The 22543-nt window shown below is 47.6% G+C and overlaps 1 protein-coding gene and 1 pseudogene across 2 annotated transcripts in view; both read left to right on the top strand.

The window, feature by feature from the left end:
• The window catches only part of arhgef19 (Rho guanine nucleotide exchange factor (GEF) 19), a 162417-nt gene that overhangs the window by 61639 nt on the left and 78235 nt on the right, over positions 1–22543 (top strand). For both annotated transcript variants that reach the window (XM_072478287.1, XM_072478288.1), the window contains exon 2: positions 17069–17689. In XM_072478287.1, coding sequence (XP_072334388.1) covers positions 17069–17689 — 621 coding nt within the window. The remainder of the gene's footprint in view (positions 1–17068; positions 17690–22543) is intronic.
• Positions 1433–1826, top strand: LOC140392352 (coiled-coil-helix-coiled-coil-helix domain-containing protein 7 pseudogene; annotated as a pseudogene).

Here is a 22543-nt window from a genome sequence, read left to right on the forward strand (position 1 = left end):
TATCATGGTGCAGACACACACACTGATGGACACACAGCAAGACCAATCAACACACACAACACCACAGCCAATCACCAGTTAGAGCACACTCACTATAAAGACAGGGGGCATCAGAGTTCCCGCTCATTCGGGATGCAGCTTCTCAGAAGGACAGAGCTTACAGCACAGATCTTCACCATGTGCTGAGTGCATAGACTGGTTCGGACAGGCATAGGTCTTTGGTTTAAGCTAACATCGTGTTAACCCACAGTGAAAGTATGTTCAACAGTTTCTAACTGAATAAAATAGTGTTGCACTATTTTAAGTGTTGGTGGCCTGTCTGTGTTCCACGGATCCAGAGCACCCAACACAACACTCTGGACCTATTCCAAGGCTGTGAAACTGAGGCCCCTTCTCCTTTCTTGGGAGTGAGGGTTAGGACCCGATATTGGAGAGGAGCAAGAGATTTATTCCTCTATGTCCTGACCAATATTTATTTTTCAATCAACTTTATCATTATCACATTGCTGTTTGAGGGAGTTGGCCGTACACATTGTGTCTGCCACATTTCCTACACTGCAACAGTGATGGTACTTCAAAAGTGGTTGTAAAGCGCTTTGTAATGTCTGGTGGTCATGAAAGATGTTATATAAATGCAAGCCTTTTGTATTTTTCCTTTTTTGGGCTCACGTTCTTGACCGCTATCCAATGCCTCCAGTACGGACTTCAGGTTCGGGCAGGACTGGGACCAGCAGCCGTGCTTCCCTTTTGGGCTTCTCTACATTGTCTCTCTCCTGCTTGTAGTAACCTGCCCTGCAGATCCTCCACACCCTGATCCTTGGCAGCGTCACCTGGTAACACCCAACAAGATGTCTAACTGTATCACAACAACAAGTTGCATTTATATATCACCTTTGACATCGGAAGACATCCCAAGGCCACTTCAGAGGAGGGTGGTCAGACAAAAACCGACCTCACAAGCCAAAGGGGCTGTAAGGACATAATAGTGAATAAAAACAAAATACTGCAGATGCTGGAGATCTGAAATAAAAACAGTCAGTGCTGGAAAAGCTCAGCAGGTCTGGCAGCATCGATGGAGAGAGAAACAGAGTTCACGTTTCGAGTCCCAAATAAAGTTCTTCGGAAATGAATGGGGATTGAGATTCGGGAAGTTAGGGCAGATGGCCAAAGAAATAGGACTTCAAGAGCATCTTTAGAAGGGGAGAGAGAGGCAAATAGGCTTTGGGCGGGATTCCAGAGCTTAGAGTGTAAACAGCCGAAGGCACTGTGGATTATTGATCCTGGGGATGCACAAAAGGCCAGAATTGGAGGAACGCAAAGTATTTGGAGGGTTTAGCAGGTAGGACTGGAGGAGGTTATAGAGATAGGGAGGGGGAAGGTTTCCGCCATCAGGTTAGGTTCCACTCATATAGCGCGCGGCTGTCTGTGATGTCGCTGCTGGATGTGTCCTGATGTTGGAGGTGCTATCAAAAGATAACTTGTAATGCCTAGAAATGTAGGAAAGTTAAGAGATGAAGACGTTAATCCATGTCTTGAGGAGATGGATGCCTCCAGAATGTGCCTAGAAGCAAATGATTACAACAGAGACATGTGCACCCAGTATTTTCTGAGGTATAAAATGTGTAGGAAATTCTGGAACAACATAATGATTCAAAGACGAAGAAATGGCATTAGCCCTAACATGCCAACGGCAAAGGACAGAAAAGAAATTTTGGAAGAATACAAAGAGAAGCCCTACTGATGATCTTGGTTCTGAAACATGATCACTGTGAATGAATCCACTTGAATAATTTAGAATGTGAAATTTTATATCTAAATAAAACTTTATAAAAATTTTTTTTTAAAAGAGATAGGGAGGGGATGGGGCTATGCGGCGCTTTGAGAACTTTTAATTTGCGACATTGGTGGATTGTGAGGCAATGCAGACCAGCAAGAACAGAGCCTTGGGGTGGTGCGAGAATGTGTGATGCTAGTTTACACAGGAGTAAGAGTTTTGGGTGAACCTTAGTGAAGTCTGGAGGTAACAAAACCACGGATGAGGATTTCAACAGCAACAGTGCTGAGACAGCAGCAGAAACAAACAATATCACTAAGGTTGGAGTAAACAGAGAGGACATGGGGTTTGAAGCTCACCTCTGGGTCAAATAGGAGAGCAAAGTAGTTGGTTCAGTCTGATTGGGGAAATGCTCCTTGTTCTACTCTTTGTGTCATAGTGTTTTATTTTGTGATCTAATCCTATCCTCCCGGGCTACTCCACTCCTTCAAAAACGTATCTCTCTGACTAAACATATGATCATCCACTTCCTTTGGTGACCTGTTGTTGATACCTGTTGTTAGTCATCTCTCTCACACATTGGTCTTTGCTCGTGGTAAATAAAATAGAAAGAAATCCAGGCCAGGATTCTCCGAGCTCGCGCCGGGTCAGAGAATCGCCGGGGAGGCGCATGAATCCCGCCACGCTGCTCCGACGCCTGGCTGCCAATTCTCCGGCGACCGGAGAATCTGCACCAATTGCATCGGCGCAGTCGCCGCAGCGCCGGTCGCCGGCTGTTGAAAGCTGCCCCCGCGGTTATTTTGCGCGTTCGACAGGCCGAGTGCCCGCCGAGTTCCGGCGGTGTCGTTTGCGTATGGTCCTTCCCGGCGGGACCTCGGCGTTCTGGCTGCGGGGTCCGTCCTGGTGAGGGGTCGGGGGGGAGCCGACTCCGGGGGGGAGGCCTCACGGTTGCCAAGCCTGCGATCGGGGGCAACCGATTGGCGGGCGTGCTGATTCTGGTGGGGGCCTATGTTTGTCCACGCCGGGCCCCTGTACACCAAGAGTCAAATGGCCACAGGTTAGGCAGGGCCTGGGGACATTATGTTTTTCTCAATCTTTTCCCCGAGAAGAGATCTTTCTCAGGATAACCATCATCGAGATGATTCATTTTTTCAAAGGCCACGGCAAAATATGATTTGTTTACTCTCTCAGATCCCAGAAATGAATCACACGTACCTACACATCACCATGTATCACTGAAAAATAAGGTCTACCTCTTGTGTTAGGCCCTACCCCTGGTTGTTTTTTTAAATGTATTTATTTAAATGAATTTAGAGTACCCAATTCATTTTGTTTCCAATTAAGGGACAATTTAGCGTGGCCAATCCACCTACCCGGCACATCTTTTTGGGCTGTGAGGGTGAGATCCACGCAGACACAGGAGAATGTGCAAACTCCACACGGACAGTGACCCAGGGCCGGGATGGAACCGAGTCTTCGGTGCTGTGCTGCAGCAGTGCTAACCACTGCGCCACCGTGCCGCCCTCTACCTCTGGTTGCTTCTTTTTGTTTTGCATTTATACAATAGTCTTGATGTTGATAGAGGGACTTGTGCTGTCAATCTGTACAGCACAGGAACAGGTCCTTCGGCCCTCCAAGCCTGCACCGATCATGATGCCTGTCTAAACTAAAACCGTCTGCACCTTCGGGGTCCATATCCCACTATTCCCATCCTATTCATGTATTCGTCAAGATGCCTCTTAAACATCGCTATCGTATCTGCTTCCACCACTGTCATAATATACACCAGTATATCATGGTGCAGACACACACTGATGGGCACACAGTGGGACCAATCAACACACACAACACCACAGCCAATCACCAGTGAGAGCACACGCACTATAAAGACAGGGGGCATCAGAGTTCCCGCTCATTCGAGTTGCAGCTAGCTAGGAGGACAGAGTTCACAGCCTGTAACACAGACATTCACCATGTGCTGAGTGCATCGACTGGTTAGGACAAGGCAAAGGTCTTTAGTTAAAGCTAGTATCGTATTAACCCACAGTCTGAGTATGTTTAAACAGTTAATGATTCAATAAAATTGTGTTGCACCATTTCAAGTGTTGGTGAACTGTATGTGATCCAGAACACCCAACACATCAACCACCTCCCCTGGCAGCCTATTACAGGCACTCACCACCCTCTGTGTAAATAACTTGCCTCGCGCATCTCCTCTAAACTTTCCCCCTCGCACCTTAAACCTATGTCCCCATGTAATTGACTTTCCCACCCTGGGAAAAAGCATCTGTCCGTGCCACTCATAATTTTGTAAACATCTATCAGGTCGCCCCCTCAGCCTCCGTCGTCCCAGTGAATTAATAGCCTGAAATTCCCTGTTGGAAGTACAGTGGGATTCCACGGCCCCTGCACAGATGCTGCAGTAAGAAGTCCTTTTTCCCCTCACATCAACAAGAACAAGTGGCTCAGCTGAGACATGTCACATGGCTATGATGTTCCCGGGCTAGAGGTGGTGATGACCGTCATTTAAAATAATTCCGGTAAGCGGCCCACACCTCGTACAGATGATTCCGAGGTACCTGCCAGATTTTGCCCTGGGCCACAGAAATCCAACGAGAAAATTTCCTTCTGCAGCTTAAGTGACCAATCAAGGGGAGGAGGCAAAACATTTATCCATCCTCCTCCCCTGTTACATCTGACGTCCATACACATGCTTCCAGTAGGAGTTATTAGATAGTGATCAAGGCAGGAACCCTGAATCATTCATCCCTCCCTACTCAAGCAGTGCTGATTCGGTGCTCCTAGTACTGGGATAGAGAGAAAACAGGTAAAACCCGATAGATTCTTCTTTTCAAGGCAGCAAGGCTCAGGGAGGCGAATCCAGAAAATAAGGCCCAGATAGCTGAAGGCATGGCAACCAATGGTGGTATGATTAAAATTGGAGGCCAGGATTGGAGAAGTGCAGAGATAAAACGTAAAAGGAAGCTTTGCATTTCCGTCACGTTTTATTACATCTCAGAACAATCTCAAACTATTTGGCTTTGAACGGCAGCAAACTTTTGTACAGAACTGGTTAGAACAATGAAGTGAATGACCAACTCACCACCTCTATTGCAGGGTTGGTTGACTGAGCAACATTGGTCAGGAGAACAAGAGGGCACTCTAGCAAAACAGCAGAATAAAAAAGCATTGTTAAAAAGTTTAGAGTGCCCAATTTTTTTTTCCCAATTAAGGGCCAATTTAGCGTGGCCAATCCACCTACTCTGCACACCTTTGGGTTGTGGGGTGAGACACACGGGGAGAATGTGCAAACTCTATACGGACAGTGACCCAGGATCGAACCCGGGTCCTCGGTGCGGTGAGGCAGTAGTGCTAACCACTACGCCACTGTGCCGCCCCTGAATACGAAGCATTGTAAAACGTGAATCACGTGTACCCTTGGCATTCTGTTCTCCAAAGAAAACAAAGAAGGGTTATTGGTGCAATGTTGTGCTAAACAAAAGCAGGTCATCGAAAGTTCATTGCTCCAAACCGCTCCTGCGATCACTTCAAGCTCTGGGCCAATTTAAAGTTAAAGAGTTAACTTTGTTTATGTTTGCTGTAAATTTGATTCTTGTCGTACTGTATTGGTTTCTTGTTAATCTTTCTCACTTTGTGTATATGTTTATCCGTACATAAATCTAGACAAGCAATTTCTTTGTCTGGGTGAGATGGTTTAACAGTCTGTTATTTTTCCCTGTCTATTAAGACACCCCACAGATTCTCCAGTCAGCAAGTTACTGTAATTTGATGATAATTATTAGATCTGGACTATGATGAGCATTCATGGCAGGAAATAAAAGTCTAATTCTTGCTTCATAAGAGGCTGGGTTCATTTGTGAAACTTTCATAGAGGCTGTTGCATAAGAACTTAAGAGATAGGAGCAGGAGTCGGCCATTCGGCCCATCATGCCTGCTCACCATTCAATAAGATCATGGTTGATCTGACTGTGGGCTTAACTCCACTTTCATCTTTGTGTCCTAGTGATTGCCATGGTTCGAAATTCTGCCTCCCAATTTCAGGAAGCTATCATTTATTTTATAAACCGTTGAGTTGTTCAGAGTAATACTCATGAGTCGGTGCCATTCACGTATGTCGCTGTCTCTGTGCCAACAACAAAGGGAGCAACCACTGAATCTGTTCCTGATGATATTCCTCTGGGTTGAGTTGAGGTTGTAACGGCCTCTGTGCGACGATGCAGCCTAATGATTATAAATATGCAATTTTTACTTCAATGAGAATGGTGTGAGAAATAACAAAATGGGAGCGCTTTCAGCGCCAGGGTCCCAGGTTCGATTCCCGGCTTGGGTCACTGTCTTGGGAAACAGATCGATGATAGGTTCATGGAGCTTCACTGCAATCAGGGATATATACTTTTTAAATTTAAAGTACCCAATTCTTTTTTTCCCAATTAAGGGGCAATTTAGTGTGGCCAATTCATCTACCCTGCACATCTTTGAGTTGTGGGGGTGAGACCCATGCAAACACGGGGAGAATGTGCAAACTCCATACAGACAGAGACCCAGGGCTGGGATGGAACCTGGGACCTCAGTGCCTTGAGGCAGCAGTGCTCACCTTTGGAAACAAATAATTGGGTGTTCTAAATTTAAAAAAAGGATGGTGAGTGGCTTTGAGGGGAACTTGCAGCCGATGATGTTCACAGGTGCCTGCTGCCTTTGATCTTCTAGGTGGTGGCGGTTGCGCGTTTGGAAGGTGCTGTTCAAGGAGACTTGGTGAGTTTCTGCGGTGCGCCTTTCGATGGTAGAAGCGGCTGCTACTGTGCTTCAGCGGGTGCTGGGAGTGGATATTGAAGGTGATGGACGAGGTGCCAATCAAGTGGGCGTCAGAGGTCATGGGTTTGGAAGGTGCTGCTAAAGGAATCCAGATGATATTGTTCTATGTGGGGAGACCCCCACCAGCAAGTGCAGCCTGTGGACTAGTCGTAAACGTCACATCCTGAAAATCCCAAACCTGGGCAAACTGGCCATCAGAGCCCAGGAAGGACGGCTGGTTGCGCGCGCTCACATTTCATACATATTAGCTTGAGTCGCTTGATTTTCCAGAGTCTGAAAGTTTGGAACGAGCTTTTCTTCGTGCTGAGTGCGGAATAAATCCAAACTCCAAATACCATGGTCAGTTATCGTCAATGGTTTAAGCAGCATGAAAAATGAATGGGGATGTGAGTGTGAACTTCGTTTGTGGCCTGTGAGTCTTCGTGATCTGTATCTACGCAGTGCATGAAAACAATAATCTTGGAACAATGCTAGTTCAAAGGGCTGTGCAGGGCATAGTTTGAATTTAATAGAATATTTTTTTCTTTATTCTTTCATGGGATGCGGGTGATGCTGGCTAGGCCAGCGTTTATTTCCCATCCCTAATTGCCCTTGAACCGGGTGGCTTGCTCAGCCATTTCAGAGAGGCAGTGAAGAGTCAACCACATTGCTGTGGGTCTGGAGTCACATGTAGGCCAGACCGGGTAAGGATGGCAGATTTCCTTCCTTAGAGGACATTAGTGAACCAGATGGGTTTTTACAACAATTGATTAGATTTGTCTTCGTCACCATTATAATACAAATACAAATTCCAACAGTCACCCTGATTTCATCACAGTTTGGACTCCGGGATGCTACGATTTCAGTGCAACTGTCAGCATGGCTGAGACGCCACAATGTTGCTTACTTTATGCCGATCAAGTGCTGCAGGCATGTGTGGGTGGAAAGTTGTTCATATTAAAATTAATTTTACACAATTTCTATCAGAGTTGCTCATCGAAGGTAGTTGATGCAGGCAATAAGTTGAAATGTGCCTTTCGAAACCGTCGTCTCCGAATGCAAATTATTTTAGGATGTTTGGATTATGAGAAAGGGCATTTTCCCGTTGTATCTCTGGCATTCAGAAAGTTTTCCCCTGATCCTCACCCTGTCAGAGAGGATACGTGTCATCCCAGACAGCTGTTTTTATCTTCAGGAGTTGGTGCGTTGCCTGTAGTTCTCTGTGAGCCTGGATGGGCAGAGATTTCTCTTTTGAAAATTGCACCAACCGATGCATATGAGAGTCAGGATGGGAACGCAGTAAATAACCACATATTACAGTGTGCAGAAAGGATTCTGTGGATCAATGCCATTTGCCTGGAGAATATCACCACACCCCGTCAAGTCAGAGCAAGCTACTCTGTAACCCGCACCAACACGCCCATGCTCAACAGCTGCCACACTGGAGCTAGTCTCTGGAAAAGAGAGAGCATCACTCACAGAGAGAGAGACAACATGAGTGGATAAACTTTAGGCGTAGGAGTCAGACAGATCACAAACCTGTCTCAACTTATAAAGGGATGTTTCTTTACTGAAGGAGACGAATTGAAACAGCTTTCTTTTGATGGAATTTTCTGCCCTTTTTTTATGGTATGATTGTTTTCCAGACCTGCATGTTCAACAGTGCCCACTTTGTTGATTTGTAGTCATTTTAAGCTCCTCACAAGTTGGATCCAATTCTTTACAATTACATTTGGACTAAAGTGTTACGACGCCCTGGGCTAGTGCGTGGTCAACTCCAGCCCCACTTGAACCGGTGTCACAACACAATTGAAATTAATTCGGAATTATTTTTAATTGGGTATTTTTAAAATACCCGAAGTCATAGAACTTATCATCGAACATATCATAGAATTTACAGTGCAGAAGGAGGCCATTCGGCCCATCGAGTCTGCACCAGCCCATGGAAAGATCACCCTACTTAAGCCCGTACCTCCACCCTATCCCCGTAACCCAGTAACCCCACCTAACCTTTTTGGACACTAAGGGCAATTTAGCATGGCCAATCCACCTGACCTGCACATCTTTGGACTGTGGGAGGAAACCGGAGCACCCGGAGGAAACCTACGCAGACACGGGGAGAACATGCAGACAGTGACCCAAGTTGGGAATCGAACCTGGGACCCTGGAGCTGTGAAACAACTGTGCTAACCACTGTGCTACCGTGCTGCCCTTAAGTCCTTGGCCTTTGGCTGCCCAATAACTACAGTCACCAGGTTTGTAAATGTAAACATAATTAACTTTTATTGATAACAATGACTGTAATTAAATAGACAGCAAATACTGCTCGTTCACTATTATCTAATTTCTAAGGCACCCCCCTTAACTCACCTCGCCCTCTACACACATATCATAGATTATCATAGAATTTACAGTGCAGAAGGAGGCCATTCAGCCCATCGAGTCTACACCGGCTCTTGGAAAGAGCACCCTACCCAAGGTCAACACCTCCATTCTATCCCCATAACTCAGTAACCTCACCCAACACTAAGGGCAATTTTGGACACTAAGGGCAATTTAGCATGGCCAATCCACCTAACCTGCACATCTTTGGACTGTGGGAGGAAACCGGAGCACCAGGAGGAAACCCACGCACACACGGGGAGGATGTGCAGACTCCACACAGACAGTGACCCAAGCCAAAATTGAACCTGGGACCCTGGAGCTGTGAAGCAATTGTGCTAACTACTATGCTACCGTGCTGCACAGATGGACTCTTCCAGTTAGATTCTTTTAGTCTAGGCCTCCAGTTGGATGTCTTTGCTTTCAGTCTGGAATGGTTTTCACTGTAGATTGATCAGTTCTTGAGAGCTCTCTGCAGACTCAGAACCAACAGGCTATTGACCTTTAGTGATTGCTGATAGTGTAAGAGTCCTTCCTATGTATTGTCTTTGTCCCCATTCATTTTATTTTAATGTTATTATTTTGGTCTACGGTCCCATAATCGGGATGTGCCTTTTAGCAGAAGATTGAAAGTTGAGACAGCCTGCTTGCCAGGACACTGTGTTCCCAGGTTTTGCGTTTTGGAAAGGAGAAACCAGACTCCTCAGCAACAAGTGTATCTTAGGAACCAGCTTTGGAGGGATTCAGTCCGATTGGTTAACTGGAAACTAGTGGACTGGCCAGGGACAGTGTTCAGCCTGACAACAGTCAGTGATTGGTTCCTGCGTGCTGCTTTCTGAGATAACTCAGCAGAAGTGTTTAAACCTTGAAAGTGAAAGGAACTCTCTCTCTTTCTCTCTCTTTCCTGTTTGCTGAAGTGAAAGAACTGCTCTATTGTTCTGAAAGCAGTGAGTGCCTGGCACATCCTTTGATGTGAACCTGAAATTATGATGAGTTTGCAGAGAAAGTAGATAACCTTGCCAGAGAAAACCATCTCCAGCCTAGAAGGAAGAAGTACCAAAACAAAAGCCTGAACTTCAGAAAGACATTGACTGGAAGTCATGCCAGTGCATTGAAGATCTTTATCCTTTTATTTTTATTAAGATTGATTTTTGTACTCATGCCCTGGAGTGGGACTTGAACCTGAAACCTTGTGACTGGGAGGCCGGTTACTACCAGTTGAACCTTGTCTGACACACAACATAGTTAAATATCCCAAGGTGCTTCACAAGCATTGTCTAACAACATTTAACATTAAGTCACATAGATGATAAAATACTTGGCCAAAAAGGTAGGTTTTAAAGAGTGTATTAGAGGAAGGAAGAAGCGGCAAAGAGATTTAAAGTGGGAATTCTGAACGGTCCTACAGAGGGACCGGCAGTCAGGGGGTTTGGTGTTGCCGAGTTTGATCTACTACTATCGGGCAGAGAATGCAGAGAAGGTGTTGGGTTGTTTTGGGGACCAGGAGACAGTGTGGGTGAGGATGACGTCAGGCTCATGTAAGGGTCGGGGCTGCGGGCGCTGGCAACGGCCTCGATGCTGTTCTCTCCAGGGAAGTATTCAGGTAATCCGGTGGTGGTCGCGACGTTAAAAATCTGGCGTCAATTTCAGCAGCTTTTTAATTTAGGTCGGATGTTATGCAGGCGCCGATTTGTGATAATCGTGTGTTTGAGCCGGCAAGGCTGGGAATGCCAGGTTTCGGGGCTGGGGGGATAAGAGGGTGGATGGTATGGGGGACTTGATTTTGGAGAGGCGGTTCGCTTGCTTGGAGGAGCTGTCAAAGAAGTTTGGGTTTTCGCAGGCGGAAAGCTTTAGATATCTGCAGGTGAGGGACTTTGTGAGGAAGGATTTCCCGTTGTTTCCGGTAGCGCTGCCATCCTCACTGTTGGAAAGATGCTTGCGGGGTTGGAAGAGGGGAGTACCTTGGGAATTTACAGGAGGGTAATGGCGGAGGACATTGTGTCCTTGGTAGGAATTAAGGCTAAGTGGGAGGAGGAGCTGGGTTGGCCGCTTTGTCGTGCGCGAGACTCGGGTTGATAGAGTTGAAGTTGGTACACGGGGCACACTTAACTCGGGCTAAGTTGAGTGGGTTGTTTGAGGGGGTGGATGATAAGTACGAGCGTTGTGGGAGAGGCCCGGGAAACCATGTGCACACATTCTGGGCATGTCCTGAGCTGGTGAGATTTTGGGTCCCCTTCTTCAGCACCATGTCGGAGATATTACAGATGGATTTGGAGCCCAGTCCCCTAGTGACCATATTTGGGGTATCAGACCTGTCGGAGTTGCAGACGGGTGCGGGGGCAGATGTTTGAGCCTTTGCCTCGTTGATCGCTCACAGGCAGGCCCTGTTGGAGCGGAGGTCTGCTTCCCCACCCAGTGCTCCAGTGTGGCTGGGGGATCTCATGTAATTCATGCATCGTGAGAAAGATTGGAGGATTACAGAGACCTCAGAAGGTTGTAGCGATAGGGAGGGGTTGCGAGGTCATTTATGGATTCGAAAACAAGGATGGGAATTTTAAAACAGGGGCATTGATGTGCCGGAGCTAATGTGCATCAGCGAGCACAGTGGTGATGAGAGAGTGGGACATGGTGTGAATTAGGGTAGAGGCAGCAGAGTTTCGGATGAACCCAAGTTTATGCAGGATGGAGAGGTTAGGAAAAGATAGAAATAGCCACGGATGAGGGTTTCAGCAGCTGATGAACTGAGTCAGCGGTGGAATCAGGAAAGGTTACGGAGGTGGAGTTAGGTCGACTAGGAATGGCACATAGGGATGAAGAGTGGCTAACTATGGTAGGTTGAAAAAATTCACAGGGCAGAAGGGAGGGCACTGGGGGTTAAGTAGCTAAAAAAAAAAATAGTTTTACTTTACTTGCTATGGGGCAAAATATTGATTTGATATGATGCAGAATTGAATGTTTATGGCAACAATTGTGTTAGCTGATGTGACTGGACCACATGAAGTATCATGGTATTGTGCACTCCACTGCTGAAACTGCCAGGATCACCCTGGAATACAAAGTTAAGATGCTCATTTGGAGAACTGGTGCAGGCTCGATGGGCTGAATGGCCTCCTTCTGCACTGTAACAATTCTGTGATTGTGTGAAACTTCATCCCCAGCTTCTCTTCACTGTTCGCTAATGGTCCACTCACCTTAGGTACTGTCTCCCTCCTCAAACAGCCCACGCTCGAACACTGTTCTTGCAAACGATTGCCCTACATCGAACTTTTAACTTTCCCTTCCAAAATCTTGCCACTCTACCTTTGATTATCTTCAATCAGGTTCCCACATTGCCACCTAACTGAAACAGCCCTTATCAAAGTCACAAATAACTTCCTGCATGACCGTGGTGAACTATCCTTATTCGTTCTTCTCAAATTGCCTGCCATCTTTGATTTGTCGTTGACCACATAATCCTCCTCCAACGCTCTCTCCTCTGCTGCCCAGCTAGGATGACACGTGCCAGGTTTCATTCCTATTTATCCAGCCAGAAAATCTCCTGAAATGGCTTTCTGCTCCCTTGCCACTATCTCTGGAGTGACTCAAGGACCAATCATTAGTCCCCATCCATTTTCATTCACTTTTTGTTTTAAATTTCAGAGTACCCAATTCAATTTTTCCAATTAAGGGGCAATTTTAGCGTGGCCAATCCACCTAGCCTGCACATTTTTGGGTTGTGGGGATGAAACTCACGCAAACATGAGGAGAATGTGCAAATTCCACACAGACATTAACCCGGGACGGGGATCGAACCCGGTTCCTCAGCCCCGTAGGCAGCAGTGCTAACCACCGTGCTGCCCACCCCTTCTTCATTTTCTATGTTTCTTCTAAATTCCAATGAGTATAGTCCCGATCTACGTAGTCTCTCCTCAAAGAATCATAGAAATTACAGTGCAGAAGGAGGCCATTCGGTCCATCGAGTCTGCACCGGCTCTTGGAAAGAGCATCCCACTGAAGCCCATACCTCCACCCTATTACCGCAACCCTCCCTAACCTAAGGGTAATTTAGCGTGGCCAATCCACCTAACCTGCACATCTTTAGACTGTGGGAGGAAACCGGAGCACCCGGAGGAAACCCACGCAGACACGGGAGAACCTGCAGACTCCGCGCAGTTAGTGACCCAAGCCGGAAATCGAACCTGGGACCCGTGAAGCAACTGTGCTAACCACTGTGCTAACGTTCTGCCACCCCAATGTACCGCCACCCCCACGTACCCTCCCAAGATTTTACCCTGTCTCTGTGCCTCCCAGCCTGGCCTCCATTTTTCTATTTAAATTTAGAGTACCCAATTATTTTTTTCCAATTAAGGGGCAATTTAGCGTGGCCAATCCACCTACCGTGCACATCTTTGGTTTGTGGGGGTGAAACCCACGCAGGCAAGGGGAGAATGTGCAAACTCCACACGGACAGTGACCCAGCGCCGGGATTCGAACCCGGGTCCTCAGCTCCGTAGACAGCAGTGCTAGCCACTGTGCCAGCGTGCTGCCCTCAGCCTGGCCACCATAACCCACCCCTCCACCACCCCCTCCCTAGGGTGCCCGATTATTTTCCGCCCAAAAGGACCCGCATTAACCACTCCCGAGATCCATATTGCCTTCTTCCCAGGACCTGTTGTAGGGACTGGAAGGACTGGCTACCAATCACGTTGGCTGCAGCTCTTAAGGACTGGACGTCCTTTCCCCGAAGTTCGTCCATCATCTTTTAAGGCCGCTCATAGTATAATAAACAGCAGGGAAGCCTTTTGAGCGAGTTTTCTTCTGGGAGCCCTGGAAAATCCAGCCCCATATCTTCTCCGTCACAAAGAGCATCCATCTCTGGAATATGGCCTGTCCGTGTCCCTGCATCTGCTGTGAAATCCTCATCCACAGACTTGACTGCACTAGTGGTCCTTCCCATCTTTCGATCTCTGTGCTCATCCAAAGCTCTGCGGCACGTATTGCAACATGCATTGTCCCGATCACTCCTGTCCATCGTCACTCCTGTACTCATTGTCCTACACATCTGCCCTGGCTCGTTTTGAAAATTCTCATCCTTGCTTCTCACCGTGGTCTCGCTGCTCCCTATTGCTTTAACTCTTCCTGCCTTACCCTCCGAGATCTCTGCACTCCTCCAACAGGCCTCTTTCACAGGCCCAATTTTAATCACTCCACAAGTGTGTGGCCATATCAAGCTGCTTAGGTCTTAAAACCTGCAATTCCTTCCCTAAACCGCTTAATCTCCCTGTCCTACAACAGGATCCTCCTTAAAACCTACCTCTTTGACCACGTTACTGGTCACCTGTCGTAATATCTCCTTGTATGACTCAGTGTCAAGTTCTGTTTGATAATTCTCCAGCGAAACATGGAGAATATTGCCAAGTTAAAGACGTCAGATAAAATACAAGCAATCGTTGTTCTGACTGGGTGGAGGTGAGCAGGGTACTGCTTATCTCGGAGCAGATATAGTTAATTTTATCTCACTGGATTTGATTTTTTTACCTACGAACGCTGGAGATTTGTATGTTGTGGCTGACTGCGAATGTTTCTGATTCATTTGGAAATAAATGTCCCTTTGGTTTTAAGCAGCAAAAGGGATAAATTTGTTCTGTGTCCCTTCAGCTTACACATGCCCACTTCTACAGTGCTGCTTCCCACAGTAGCCAAAATAGGGAACTTGGTGTACAGGTCCACAGGTCATTGAAAGTGGCAAAGCAGGTGGAGAAAGTAGTCAAGAAGGCATACGCATGCTTGCCTCCATCGGTCGGGGCATCGAGTATAAAAATTGGCAGGTCATGCTGCAGCAGTATAGAACCTTAGTTAGGCCGCACTTGGAATATAGTGTTCAATTCTGGTCGCCACACGGTCAGAAGGATTTGGAGGTTTTGGAGAGGGCACAGAAGAGGTTTACCAGGATGGTATGGAGGGCATTAGCTATGAGGAGAGGTTGGATAAACTCGGTTTGCTCTCACTGGAACGACGGAGGTTGAGGGGCGACCTGATAGAAGCCTACAAAAGTATGAGGGCGTAGACAGAGTGGAAAGTCAGAAACTTTTTCCCAGGGTGGAAGAGTCAATTACTAGGAGGCATAGTTTTAAGGTGCAAGGGGCAAAGTTTAAAGGAGATGTGCGAGGGAAGTTTTTCTCCACAAGAGGGTAATGCGCCCGGAACTCGCTGCCGGAGGAAGTGGTGGAAGCAGGTACAATAGTGATATAAGGGGCGTCTTGACAAATACATGAATATGACGGGAATAGAGGGATACAAACCCCAGAAATGTAGAAGATTTTAGATGGGCCGTATGGTCGGCGCAGGCTTGGAGGGTTGAAGGGCCTGTTCCTGTGCTGTACTTTTCTTTGTTCTTTGTTCATACTGACGTCAATGACATCCGATTGAAGATATGTCCTAAAATTAATTTCTCTACTCCAGACAAATGGACTGTGGGAAATGTTGCTAAAACAATGCACGATACTAGTGGGTGTCATTATGGCACAGCGGTTAGCACTGCTGCCTCACAGCACCAGGGACCCGGGTTCAATTCCGGCCGTAGGTTACAGTCTGTGAGTAGTTTGCACGTTCTCCCTGTGTCTGCATGGGTTTCCTCTGGGTGCTTGGATTTTCTCCTACAGTCCAAAGATGTGCAGGTTAGGTGGGTTACAGGGATAGGGTGGGGGTGTGGGCCTAGGCAGGGTGCTCTTTCATAGGGTTTTGCAGACTTGATGGGCTGAATGGTCTCCTTCTGCGCTGTAAGAATTCTACAGTCAGACCACACCTGGAATACTGTGAACAGTTTGCTCCCTTTATCTAAGGAAAGATATACTGGCTTTGGAGGCTGTCCAGAGAAGGTTCACTAGGTCGATCCCAGGTATGGAGGGATTTTCTTAGGAGGCGAGGTTGAGTAGATTGGGCCAGTACTCATGGGAGTTTAGAAGAATGAGAATATCGGAGTCTCAGGGAGTTTGACAAGGTAGATGCTGAGAGGATGTTTCCTCTTGTGGGAGAATCTAGGATCAATTGGCATAACCTCAGAGCTCAGGGGTCGCCCATTTAAGACAGAGATGGGGAGGAATTTCTTCTCTCAGAGAGTAGTGAATCTGTGGAATTCTTTACCTCAGAGAGCTCTGGAGATGGGGTGGTTAAGTATGTTCACGGCTGAGATAGACATATTTTTAATCAGAAAGGTAATCCACCTTATGGAAATAAGGTGGGAAAATGGAGTTGAGGATTTCAGACTAGCCATTGAATGCAGAGCCAACTGAATGGGCTGAAGGCCTACTTCTGCTCCTATGTTTTATAGTTTTATGGTCTTTCCTGCTTGTCATGTTAATTGGTCTCAGGAATAAGGTGACATTTTTTCTCTCAGAGGGTTGTGAGTCTTTGGATCTTTCTCCCTCAAAAGGCAGGGGATATTTTTAAGGCAGAGCCTGATAGATTCTTGATTAACGGTGTGTTGGAGGGGGTGGGGGATAGGGTGATTGGGGGGGGGGGGTTGGTGGTTGGGGGTGAAAGGTTATCGGGGTAGGTAGGCATGTGGAGTTGAGGTTACAATCCAGTCATCCATGATTGTACTGGATGACAGAACGGGCTCAAGGGTCCGAGTGGCCTACTCTTGCTATGTTTGGATGGTCCTAGAGAGCTAAGGCATTACTCCCCTAATGCAGAGTACACATCCTTGCCCAAGTGGCCATTCTTGAGGGATGAAACCTAGGCTGTGAATCTAGGGGACCTTTCGACTGCCCAGTGCCAGCACCTGATCCCCACACGGATGCACTTTTCAACAAAGAGTCCCTGAGTGGAGGCCTTGTCAGATTTTGTCTCTCCCTAGCCCCAGAGATCAATTGTACTTCCTAGACTGCCTGTCCAAGTTGCGATTAGCAAACTGAGCATGTTCAAACCCTGGGACCTTTCGCAGTGCAGTTTTCAGCTATACAGGGGCCAGTGCACTTTGTGACTGAGGTATGAGGCAAGTTTAATGAGAGTCTTAATTACAATAATACTAGACATTTTTCTCATTCTCAGCTTTGACGCTGTTACTGGTTTGAATTCTGTACCTCACTTTCTGATTGGTTTCCCTTTTATGTCCTGCAGAGATGCATATTTCCAATGGCGAGGAAATGGAGCCACTCAAGGACTGCCTACAGGAGAGCCCTTGCTTGAAAAACCATATTACCATCCGCAAGGAGGACAGTGTGCTGCCGGACCTTATGCTGATTGGCAAAAAGAGGATCAACACTTCCCTCGGTCCTGGTGCGGCAGAGAGGCCAAACGGTGAGGAGGGGAGAGCAGAGGAGAAACAGGACGCAGAGACACAGAGGGACGCCGCACATCCTCTTTGCAGGCAGCAAGGTTTGAGATCCAAAGCAGACCTGAAAAGACAGTGTGCCTTGCCGTTTATTGAATGGAATGCTGAAAGGGACCCTCAACTGCACTTCAGAGCTTCGCAGTCAGAACTCACTCCAGGGCGAGGATCAGCAGAGAGCTTGCCTCCGTACCATGCCAGCGAGGACAGTGGGCATGCCCTGTTTGGCCGGCAAGTGATGGGCAAGGCTGACAGCTGGCCTCACCAGAGCCTGGCCACCAAGAGCAACTTCACAACCACTTCCAAGAGTGACGGCTCCCTCGAGACACTGCTGGCAAAGTCTGAGAGGGGCGAGTCCAGTGGTCTGCAGAGGCGGCCCTCGCAAGGGTCAGACCAGGAGAAAACAACAAGTAAATATTTCTCGCTTCTCTACTCTAGCTCTCCTGTCCAGTCATGCTCACGACTGAATTGAAACCAAAGTGTGAACATTTCCTAAAATGTAAAGTTTTCTTTAAAATTTAGAGTTTTTAATTTAGAATTTTAACTTTCGAGGTGTACAAGGTGATGAGAGGCATGGATAGAGTGGATAGCCAGAGACTTTTCCCCAGGGCGGAAATGGCTGTCACGAGGGGACATCATTTTAAGGTGATTGGAGGAAGGTATAGGGGAGAGTTCTTTACACAGAGGTCGGTTCTTTACACAGAGAGTGGTGGGTGCGTGGAATGCACTGCCAGCAGAGGTGGTGGAGTCAGAGTCATTGGGGACATTTGAGCGACTCTTGGACAGGTACCTGGACAGCAGTAAATTGAAGGGGTGTAGGTTAGGTTGATCTTAGATTAGGATAAATGGTCGGCACAACATCGTGGGTTGGAGGACCGGTACTGTGCTGTACTGTTCTATGTTCTAGTACCCCATTCTTTTTTTCCAATGAAAGGGCAATTTAGCGTGGCCAATCCACCTACCCTGCTCATCTTTGGGTTGTGGGGGTGAGACCCACGCAGATACAGGGAGAATGTGCAAACTCCACATGGACAGTGACCCGGGGCCGGGATCGAACGCGGGACCCAGCATCGTGAGGCGGCTGAGCTAACCACTGCGCCATCGTGCCACCCTACAAAAGTTACTTTATCATTTGCACCCCCGCCAAAGTTATCAGATGGAATCTCCAGTCACGGGCAAGATTTGATCTCTGTCATTTGCCATCAGTAAATACGGCCCTGACTGCCCAGTGTGGCAAATTCATAAACGTCAAATACTTTGTGGAGCAAATCTTCACGATCCATTAACAACAGGCAAAGCAACTCCCCTCCTTCCCCACAAGACTACTGCCTGGAAGTAAAATACTGCAATTGCTGGAAATCCTCTGGCACCACCTGTGGAGAGAACATTAACATCGTCCCTCCACAAATGCTGCCAAGTACCGCTGAGTATTCCCAGCAACTTTTATTTCACATTTCCAGTCACCAGAATATTTTGCTTCAGAATATTTTGTATCATTTGTTACCACCCACACCACCCCCCCATCCCAGGATTGCCTGGGTGCCTCACCACAACCAAGTACGGGGGTGACCCAATCCACCCGCCCTCACCAGGGACCCCTGTAATGGGCGGACCCCCCCCCCCCCCACAGGGACCCTGGTAATAGGCAGACCCCCGGAGGGACCCCTGTAATAGGCAGAACCCCACAGGGACCCCTGTAATAGGGGAACCCCCAGAGACCCATGGAATAGGGGGAGCCCCTCCAAGGGCCCCCTGCTTAAAGGAACCCCCTCCACAGATCCCCCCACATACAAACAACTCCCACACAGACTATACCACCCACCCCAGAAAAGTGAGCCCTGTCTGGAAGCTAGAGAGCAGTCCAGACAGGGGCTGAGGAAAGGATTACAGTTGTAATACTTACCAATCAATGTACCCCTCCCATGACAGGGATGGTTGAGATCAGCAGCTTTCTCTGTGAGGGACACTATCTCGGTTCTTCGGCTCCTGGGCCACGAGGGGGGTGAAGAGGCTGAATAGAAAACTGAAACCCCACCTGTTCTGTTCCCAGTGAAGGAGTCACAGTAATTGAATGTTGCTTTAAGAACATAAGAAATAGGAGCAGGAGTAGAGCATTTGGGCCCTCAAGCCTGCTATCATTCAATAAGTTCAAGGCTGATCTCATTAACTCCACTTTCCTGCATGCTCCCCACCCCCAATCCTTGACTCCCTGGTTGATCGCAACTCTGTCTATCCCAGCCTTGAATACATTCAATGACCAAAGATGCTGGATTTTCAGAAGGCTTTTGGCAAAGTCCCTGGGTGCACCCCCACTCCCAAGTACGAGGGTGATCCGACCCATCCCTCCCAGGAACCCCGTAATAGAGTGACCCCCACAGGGACCCGTGCAATACAGAGATAGGGAAGGCTGGAAACAAATCAAGGCCATTCTTGACCAGGAATCAATCTACGTCAGCATGCCTAGGGGTGGGGGGGTAAGTGCTGAACAGGGCTTGGTGCGAGTCAGCATTCGGACAGCAAAAGTTTGGATGACCTCAAGTTTAAGAAGGGTCGAATGTGCAAAGTTGGCTAGGAGTGCGTTGAATAGTCAAGTCTAGAAGTACGGAAAGCATGGTCAGTGTGTCAGCAGTAAATGAGCTGAGGTGGGGGAGAGGTGGGCGATGTTACAGAGGTGGAAATAAGAGAGCTTTTTTTTTCAATGTAAAATAAATAAATTTAGAGTACCCACTTTTTTTTCCAATTAAGGGGCAATATAGCGTGGCCAATCCCCCTAACCTGCACATCTTTGGGTTGTGGGGGTGAAACCCACGCAGACATTGGGAGAATGTGCAAACTCCACACGGACAGTGACCCAAGGCTGGGATCGAACCCGGGTCCTCAATGCCGTAGGCAGCAGTGCTAACCACTGCCCCACCGTGCTGCCCTTGGAAATAAGAGAACTGAGTGATGCTATGGATATGTGGTTGGAAATGTAATTGCATATCGATGTGCATAACCCATTATTATGTGTTTAATCAGTGTAAATGTACTCAAGAGTGTGGGATTGCAGCAGTGTGTTCCGTCTTTCCAAGTGTGCATGTACCACCCACGTGCAGTGCAAGCTTGTATGTGTACATATGTATATGCCCATAAGGACATGTTTCTGCATGTGTGGGTATTTGCATAAGTATGTGTTTTTGGGAGTCCGTGCACAACTGGTGCATGTGCTTAATTGTAAGTTGAAAATAACATATGAACGCGCCAGTGTATTGAGAATTGTAGTCTACCTTTAAGGAACAGCAGCATGACATCAGTAGAATGGAAGTGTATCTTGTGATCCAGTCTCAGTTTCACTTTGACCTGTGAGCAGAACACAGAACAGACAGCTCTGCTGCTGATATCTTCAAGTTTTCTACCTTTGTATCAATGTTTTCATGTGGGTTCCCTTATGAGTGATTGGTACCTTTATATCAATATAAAAATGCGACCTTGAGCACTAGTGTATGCGTCTACCAGGGTGGAATGCTGTACATAAGTAAGTACGTGTGTGCACAACATTATTTGTGCATGAGTGAAAGTATGCTAGTTTACATATAGAAATGTATAAAAACGATAGCGGTTGAGAATGTGAGAGCCTATATGTGGGCGTATGTTTGGCTGAGTATACAAGAGGATGAGTTTACAGGTGAGAAAGTGTACGTGTGTATGTTTTAGTGCACAAAAGACGTGGGGTGGGATTCTCTTTTCAGTGACGCCGGAATCACAAAGCTCGATTGGACAGAGAACTGTGCGTCAGCCAAAAATTGAGCCCTGCGCCAGGCGCTCAATGGAATGCCATGCTCTGCTCTGCTGCCTCGACGGTGGCGTGAATGCATTCCACGCCGCACGACGGTGTGGGTATGCAAATGGTACAGCAAACGCCGTTGGCATATCATTAACGGGCCAGACCCAGCAATTTCTGGGCCTCCCACAATGCTCCGCCTCCGAGGTTCACTTGTGTTATTTAAAATCGGGAAATAGGCGCCATGGCTGCTGAAGGAGAGGGAGGGGGTACGAAGAGTGTCCAACAGCGCTATGATGTGCTGACAGTTGTGCCACTGGCTGGGGGGCTTCTGCCAGGGCCGGGGGGGAATTGTGGGGGGTGGCCAGGAGGTGGGTCCTCGAGTCAGACTGGACAGGCACGGATTACCATTTCCGCAGCCAGCAAGGCAGCCACGAGGCTGCGCACGTTGCTGACTGCCCACTGTGAACTTAGCGCCAGGGGTCATATGGGTGCCTCCCCAGGCCAGCCCTCAGGTACCCTCTGTCCCCAACTAACCCTTCAACAGGATGGATGTGCTCCAGCACAACCAGAGCCATCTTCTTGGCTGGGCTGCGGGTGTGTGGGGAGTGGAGTGCCAATATACAGCTCCTGCTTGTCAAGCTCTCGAGTGCCAATCCCGATCCCGGCGAATCACACGCCAGTGTTCGTTGGAATTGCACTAGTTCCAAGTGGCGCCGGTGCTAGCCCATTAGGATGTCCAGACTCGCTCCGGGACCGGTGCCACTTTCGGGGCAGTAGAACTCATGGGATTCAGTCCCGGTGCCAGCACTTACCCTCTGAAACGGAGAATCCTGGCAGTGATGGTTGATGTGTGTGTAAGGCCTGAGGTTGTGACTTTCTGTGATAGAGTGTGTGTTTATGAGACGATGTGAGTTAGGAAGTGGGGCATGTGATATTCAAAAACTCTTACTTTTAGCTCTTAAAGATTCATTGTGTTGTTCCACAAGAAGCCAGACATGACCTGATGACGGTTGCTATAGGAACGGAACAATTTTTGGAGGAACCCCCTCATATTTACTTACATTGTGAATATTTATTAAGATAACAAATTTTGGCAGCCTAACTGTTGCTATGGAATCAGGACAATATCCACCCAAGCTTCCTAGAGATTCCTCTGAGACCATTCTGTGCAAGATGGGAATTACCTCTAATACTTGTGAAGCCATCCCGTTTCCCACACTGACAGTCAGGTGGCTGGCTATCTGAGAGCTAAAGACATGTTTCAATCAAAAATGAACCTGACAATGAGGGATGTTGATTTAACTTAAGAATCTTTAATACTATCCGATTTCCTTACATCTGAAGGGAAGTAAGGTAATGGTCTACATTTTTGTGGTCAATGGTGAAACTGTTCAAGAGATTTGAAGAAAGCCTCATTTAGAGATCTAGGGCGGGATTTAACGCAGAAAAACAGTCCCCTTTTGGGCGCTTTTAGCCAGATGTTTCTCGGTAGTTTCTGCAG

The sequence above is a fragment of the Scyliorhinus torazame genome, chromosome 16 (assembly GCF_047496885.1).
Source record: "Scyliorhinus torazame isolate Kashiwa2021f chromosome 16, sScyTor2.1, whole genome shotgun sequence".
In the NCBI taxonomy this organism is placed as follows: Eukaryota; Metazoa; Chordata; class Chondrichthyes; order Carcharhiniformes; family Scyliorhinidae; genus Scyliorhinus; species Scyliorhinus torazame.